Here is a 7829-nt window from a genome sequence, read left to right on the forward strand (position 1 = left end):
TATTTTCCATTTCTGATCCTGTATTGTATTTTGCCGTTTGTAGTTTGAAAAACAATTTGTACCATACATTTGTTTGGATCTACAGTATGTATTATTTCATTTGGCCAACATATATTTGTGATGGACAGGAAGATATTGAGAGGGAAAGAAAAAAAAAGTGCAATGATAACCTTGAGTCCTGGGTCAACGCTACCGTTGTTGATTTCTCCACCTTCTGGATTTCCATCGATGATATCATAACCAACGCCGAGAATATTCTGAACGCCGGGTGGGGATGTCAAAGATGTCTTCATCTCGTCCTCAACGACTTCGACCTCATTGGCGGTGTCATGATCGTTTTCAAAATTTGGGTCAACATCATCGACGAGGGATGTGTGGCCACCATGGAGTACCGTATAGCAACATCTCTATTCTCTGTAAAAACAAAGAAATATTTTATTTAAGAAAGAATAAAAACATTGTCAAACGACTTTAGCGACCACCTGTCTATAAAGACTGAAATATTTGTTTTCCTTGAACAATTTCTCACTAAACCATGCAATTTAAGGAACCTCAAAAAAGACCATCTCCTATAAATACATCTGTTTTCGTTATCTCTTATTTCTTCCATTATTGAAGTTTGCGAATTCGGTAAGAGTAAAAAAAAAAATGACCGAGGAGAAATTATGGCCAGAGCATGATCGTGGCTTTACACCGCAAAAAAGAAATTTCTTTGTCCAGAATATCAGACACAATATCGTCACTTTGAAACGTCTACAGCGCTGAAATTGAGAAATGTTAATGAACTACAGAGGTATATGAAAGGGGAAAAATGAAACCTGGCTACTTGCCATTCTCCGAATGTGAATTTTGAAAAAATATCTTCTCTCTCTTAAGTTTAGGAATGGTATAATGATTGAGTATGTTGATCACATGTAAGATACAGCATATGGGCAGGCATAGGGATGGGGTGTGAAGGGTGTAAGCACGCCCTCTTTTTTTTAAACCAGGCCCACTGAATATCACGATAGGCGAAAGTAATCATCATCCAAACAAACATCCCATTTTACGCCTCAGGATATTAAGAACTATTTTCTCTTCAAATTCAATGCAAATAGTTGATTCGATTTTATTGAATACACCTCCTTTGTTAAAAAATTCCTCTCCCTAGTCTTCAAAGGGCAATATACACATCCAAGTGTTCCTTCGTTTTCTTTCATGCACATCTTTTGAATATTATGTTTGATTTCGATGGTTGCAAACTGGTAAAGTTCAGATGGATGCGAATAATGTGATTAATCACGTGATTCCACGCAAATGGGGCACCTCGGTTTAGTGGTTTATTTATCTTGACCCTGGATCAAAAGGTCATGGGTTTGAATCTCGACTTAGTCTTAGCCTTAGAAAAACCGTCTATCGTTAGTTGTTGCAACTCATGGAAGTGTAAAATGGGTAGGCCTAGCTACCTGGCAGCATTTCCCTGAAATGCACCGTTTGGTGATAATGGCTACCGGGGCTACGTGAAAGAGCTGTAATTCAATTTCCTACCTATTTTGAAAGCAGATACATCAAGAGGCGACATGCACTACTAGTATACGAAATATTTCATTATGAGTGGTATGGAACATTAAACATCGAAAAATCATGGGCATATCATCAGCATCCCAATAATGAAATAATACTATAGCAACGGCCTATAGCTCGATAACTTAGAATTTTTGCTGGTCAACTGTGATCCATTATACAGTCATCTTAAGTTGACGTGTGTGACATAACTTCACACTTAAGCGGGTATTGTGCAGGTAACCCGAGACCACTTTTAGTTTGAAATACCCGCCGATGAGAATATCATGCAAAACCTTTGCTACAGCCACAGATCTAGAGGCACTCAACAAGAAGAATCGTCTTCTTGTAGCTTCTAGCTTTCAAGCGCTTTCATTTATTTATTTGTGGAGAAATTGCTAAGATTTACAGTCGACCATACCACATAGCATCCTCACCAGCAACATTAGTAACATCAACACCACTATATCAACGAGTTTGAACTCAATTTGTTTTTCATCTTAAAAAGGAAGGAATGGTTATCACTTCAATACATGTATTCGTATCCTACGGAGACATAATTATAGAGGAGGGGTTACTCGGTTGAGAATAAAATGTACACTTGTGTGATAATTGTTGCGACTTTTCCAATGGTTACAAAACGCTTTTCGAGTGTAAATCAATGTGTACACTAGTATCACTTTCAACCTATCGAGGTTTCGAGGTTTAGAAATATATTAGAATAAAATGATGCGTTTACCGTACCCACCGCCCATGGGCATGGGTAGTCAGCGAAATATGACCTATATGTCGTCGTGTGGTTATCGTCCAGCCGACTGCGACTACGTTCACGACTTCTATATTGTCGCCTTACCCTTACTCGTCATCATCATCGTGATCGGGTTCGTGACCAATCTCCTTGTTCTTTACATCATAGTGGCTTATAAGGTAGGATATACTATCAGCATTACTTCTATGGCTGTATGATTGAGAATTATTGATGTCGAGTGGATCAGGATTGTGTCTGGTCAACACTGATCTTAGACAGCAAAGCTCGGCCGGACAACTATACCTACAGACAATCATTTGGTTAAGCTTTATTCCTTTTGTCTTTCGAGACGGACAGATGCCGAATGAATATTCATTTGAACAGTTATTTCATAGAATGGCCACGATTAGCGATGTTGCTGTTGCTGTTATGGTTAATGATGATGATGATGATGATGAAGATGATAAAGATGATGAAGGTGATGAAGGTGATGAAGATGATGATGAAGATAATGATGATGATTATGATAATAATTATGATGATTATGATACTGATGATGAAGGTGATGGCGACGACACTGATGATGATATTAATGATGAGGAGGAGGAGTCATAATCGGTATCGATAACGTCGATGCTAAAGATCGCTGTTCTTTTTATTCGTATTGGTAGACAATGAGAACGGTTCCCAACTGCTATGCGGCCAATATCTGCATCACGGACATCATCTTCCTCATCATGGCATCAATAACCGACGTCGCTGAATACGCTCGTGGTGTCTCAGGGATGGCAAAGTCCGTGATACCACGTTCAGTGAGCGTCTACTTCCATCTGGTAAATACACAGGTGCTCCGCCATTAGATCATGTGGAACTCCTCCAAACTTGATTGCATCAAAGATATAGGTTAGGTTTAGGATTTGGGTTCGGTAAAGTCTTTGGTCTAGAACTGAAGTTAGGAATTCGGTCAGAGTAGAAAACCGTTTAGCAGGGTGCATTGGGTTAATGACCTTGATGTTTCCATATAAGCAAGGTATAAAACATTGTGAAAGTATGCACACGTACACACAATGAAGCAACATAAACTGGACCGATTTTAGAACACACTGAAACAATCATCAGGTATTGATACGGCAATTACAGCAACTGAACACAATGAATAGCTCGTTTAAGGCGCTTTCTTCTGATTTTATAGTCTGTTACCCAAGTTTAATATTTGATTCTACTATACTTTGAAACATACTTTTCTCTTCTTAGTGTAAGACGTCAATTCCTTTTCCGTATATTTAGAGACGATCTTACGATATAGTACCAGAACGTGTAAAATTATGTATTGCCATTTTTGTAATGCATCACTCTGTGAAATATGCCATATTGTAACATGTTAATATCTGCTCTAGTCTGTACCACGCTACTGCATCCATACACCTTGAATCAGATCTAAACATTTTGTTTAAATCAAAATACCCTCACGACATATTCGTTTGTTTACAAGGAATTTCTCTCTTTAAGGTGAATACCAGGCTTTGAATAAAGTACTGGCACCCAAATTAAAATATAAAAATGTATATCAACATGTTTTGACAAAGATGTCTTCCAGTTTCTGTAAATGGGTGACAATTTACTTTCAATTCCTCTCATGTGCTGGTGACCCGACAATTGATCCGTGCTTACGTTCAACAAAGGTTAGGGTTGATGCATTAGGGTTTTAGATTATGTTTGAACTTAGGAATTCGGTGAGCATAGACAAATGACGTGGATCAAGTGACGTACAGTCCATATGCCTAAGATGATTGTTTGAGGATCTTCTTTTTTACCTAACTGCTAAAAAAGCATATATATATATTGTTCCTTTTGAAGATGGTGAGATCCTTTCTCCCCAAATTCTTTTACAGGTGCTAACCAATGCAACATGTGCGATGCTTTGTGCCTTAGCCTTTGATCGATATCTAGCTATCGTTCATCCATTTAGGTTTAAACGATTCCGGACCGTCAAGTTTGCTTTCATCGTCGGAGTCGTAGCGTGGTTCGGTAAGTGTGCAATATTCATAGACATCACAGACGCGAAGGAAAGTGTCCACTGTTTATTTTTTTTTTTTTTTTTAATTATTAATAAAAAAAAAAATTAATTGTTATTTTGTGGTTGTTACAATTACAACTTGCTCCGTATTTCTAGCTAACATCGTGTTTTTAATCCGTATGAAGTGAAGAAGCAGAAAGAAAAGGAGAGGAAAAGGAACTTCAAGAAATAAGAGAAAGAAAAATGAGAAGGAGAAGAAAAGTGGAAAGGAAAGTGAAAAGCAGATGATAAGGCTGTCTTCAACACCATCACTTTTTTATCAGTTGCTCTATTGATTCGAATTTCATCCACCACATAAGACGATGCCCCTCCCCTCCCACCCAACAGTTGGGAGGGCCTCTCAATGGATGTGCCCACGTTACGCAAATGTGTAGTTCGTAACGCTTTTTATCTTTATTTTATCGAAGTATTATATTACATGTATCTACATGTCCTCGTGTATGCCATCTTTTCTCTGTGTTTGCTTCTCTCTCTCTCTCTCTCCCTGTATTTATACCTATCTAGTACTAACTCTGTTTTCTTCTCTCTTCCCACCTCTCCCTCTCTCTTTATCACCATCCTTAGTTATTAGCATTATTCTCTCTCTCTCTCTCTCTCACTCTATCCTAACAATGTCACTGTCTAACCCGCCTCCTTTCACGTCTCTCTCTCTCTCTCTCTCCCTCTCCCTCTTCTTCCATTTTTTCCTCTCGTCTCACTCACTCACTCTGTACTGTACCTTTAATTTTTTCCTGTCTTTACCTCTTTTTATTCTTCTGAAATACAAACAGTAATCACATGTTCCCAAACTCCTTTCTCAATCGCCCTGACTACTCCAATCTCAAACATACTCTAACTCAGTTTTATCAACTTTCATCCCCCACAGTATCTTTTGCAGTCTGTACTCCAATATACGCTGGCGAATTGGCCGAATCCATCTACGAAGCTTTCACCTTCCATGATTTCGTTCTCGCCATCATCATCTCCTGTATTTTCTCCTACGTCCTGCCACTGATGGTCATTGCTTGTTGCTATGTTACCATTCTATGCAGTCTCTTCAGTAAGGCCTCCTCCCTACGCGGCGGCTCCTCCTCCTCCTCCTCCTCCTCAAACGGCCTGGAGTCGCGCATGCTCAAACGTAACCTCGCGGTGCTCAAATCCATCCTCATCATCGCCCTTGTCTTCGCGCTCAACTATGGAGTCTTTTACGCAGTATATCTCTGGCTAAGCCTTTGCGCGCCGCAGAATTTCCGCAAGGTATTCACGGCATCTCACGTCGCCTCTCTCCTGGAGTGTGTTGGTCTGTGTTTAAACCCGATCATCTACGGCTTAATGCAACCAAACTTTCGACCATACTTGAAGGACATACGTGATAGGATCAAAGAGAGGCGTGGCAGATGCTGCCAAAGGGGGCGTGCCTTCAAAGAGGTTAACTCCAATGCGATCACCATGGGCACGAAAGAAACAAGCCTCACAGAATCAAAGAAGGACCATTTAGAAACTGTGTCTAAGATTCAATGACTAATATTACTAATGTTTCTTGGATGTACAGGTAATGTTTATTTGATTTACAAAATAATAAAATTCTCCATTTACTCTTGAAATTTTGAAGATCTTTAAAACAAAATAGTTTCTAACGTCAATAGTTAAAAGAAATCCTTTAGTGATATTTACAAAATCTTACGAATACTTTGAAAAACGCAAGCCAAAACATTAGGTGCAAAATCTTCTTATAATTAACAAAGTTCAATAGTTATTTCAAGCAAATTCTATATCGAATTAACAACATTAACTTCAATGCAAAGCCTAACATATATAGGCCTACTAGGTATTGTGATGCAGCATAAACACAAAAACGAATATCAACAGAGTAGTGGGATATATTGTCAACTTTTGAAGTACAAACATTTCGCAAAGTGGTTACTTCAAAAATACGTTTGGTAGATTTCCATAATCTTGCAAATATTCCATTAAAATATAAAAATTGGTTACTGCGCTTCCTGGTCGTTCTAGTGTTTTACATGCGATAGGATATCTTATCATTTCCTCTTATTATAATGATGTAAAATGAGACAATATACATCAAAAGTTACGAAATGGGTTTATTTATATGGCTTATTATTGATATAAACAACCTATCAGACGTTTTGGCATTCAGTTCTTATCAAGTAATAAAAATGATAATAATAATAATCATAATAACGACAATTTCTATGTGAATTCATTCTGTGTTGTTTTCGTATCTATGTATAAACGAAATGTGTACACACACGAGTGTATACAAGAGTGTTTCAAAATATAAAGAAGAAGAAAAAAGATAAGCAATTCCCAATTTGTGTTTATCTCTCGGATCACTTACTTTCAAGTACTGCGGAAATCAAAACCACCAATTAAGCGGTCGTTGTGAAAGTAAACAACTAATTATGGATCTTGTGACTGAAAGATACTCCTTTAAATTTGAAAGCACGTGTTGATAAATTATTCCGAAAGGTTATTGGACTGATGAAGATAAATTGGGGGAACGTATCTGCTGATAAATGAATCCAAACGTAGCAAAACTGAACGCCGTTGTTATATTAAGACTTGAAAAATCTGAAATATCCCAAATAAACAGATAGATCACTGGCCTATCGGTCATAATCCCTAAAGCTATAATTTATTGCACACTTTGCAGTTAATTTTTTTTTTTAAATCAACATAGTGCAAATAATTTTGTATCAAACCAAAGTCATAATAATGTACAAATTAAGTTTGTTTTTTTATGTTCTTTCGTGAATGAGACCCCTGCTCTACCACTGAGCCATCGCGCCTCCACCTATAGTACCGAATTGTGACGTCATATTAGCCAAGTTATCAAGGTTAGTGGCGGATCCAGGATTTAACAATAGGGGGGTGAAGAAGCCTGAAATTTGAAAATCGCCCCGACCGATATTATTTCGCTCTACAAATTTTTTTCTTTCTTTTTTGCCCCCGGAAATATGATTTCGCTCAGTGGGGGGGGGGGGGGGGAGGGTGGTGAGCCCTAAAAGAAACATTATAACAAATATTTTAAAAACACATGAGAGCTCGGAGAAGCATTATTCTTGCTGATATACAATGATAACGATTGTTCATGTTGGCTCTAATGTTTAGCCAACAACCCTATCCGTGAAGAGGACAAATTTATGTAGATACACTCCTACTTGTAACCTAGTCCTACACAAGAGTTTCTTGGAATATGAATTCGTTCGTGTTAGGTGACTCTGACGCCGAACTATCGTCATCCCCCAAACCAATTGAACATCCAGTAATTGATAACTTCTCACTGTCAAGCTCAATTACTCCAATATCATAGTTGATGCTGTCATCATTGTCCGTTTCGGGGTCTGAAATACCGCAATCAAAGTCGTCTTCACTCGAGTAAGAATATACAATCTTCATTATCGTACCAGGATCAGTATTTCGAGTAGTAAACTCGTCCTGCTTTATGTCATATATAATTAC

At 38.1% G+C, this 7829-nt stretch overlaps 1 protein-coding gene across 2 annotated transcripts; it reads left to right on the forward strand.

Moving 5' to 3' along the window:
* Positions 1-1882: 1882 nt before the first annotated feature.
* LOC100894075 (G-protein coupled receptor 54) lies at positions 1883-7029 on the forward strand. 2 transcript variants are annotated; one of them, XM_030982463.1, is made up of 4 exons: positions 1883-2423; positions 2962-3123; positions 4183-4318; positions 5233-7029. In XM_030982463.1, the coding sequence occupies exons 2-4, from the start codon at positions 2965-2967 to the stop codon at positions 5865-5867; spliced, it is 930 nt and encodes a 309-aa protein (XP_030838323.1). In that variant the 5' UTR covers positions 1883-2423; positions 2962-2964; the 3' UTR covers positions 5868-7029. The 2 variants fall into 2 exon arrangements, with proteins under 2 accessions (XP_030838323.1, XP_011666084.2); XM_011667782.2 differs by having other exon boundaries at positions 1884-2469.
* The last annotated feature ends 800 nt before the right edge of the window (positions 7030-7829 follow it).

This window comes from Strongylocentrotus purpuratus, unplaced genomic scaffold, assembly GCF_000002235.5.
Source record: "Strongylocentrotus purpuratus isolate Spur 01 unplaced genomic scaffold, Spur_5.0 spur5_scaffold_12, whole genome shotgun sequence".
NCBI lineage: Eukaryota > Metazoa > Echinodermata > Echinoidea > Camarodonta > Strongylocentrotidae > Strongylocentrotus > Strongylocentrotus purpuratus.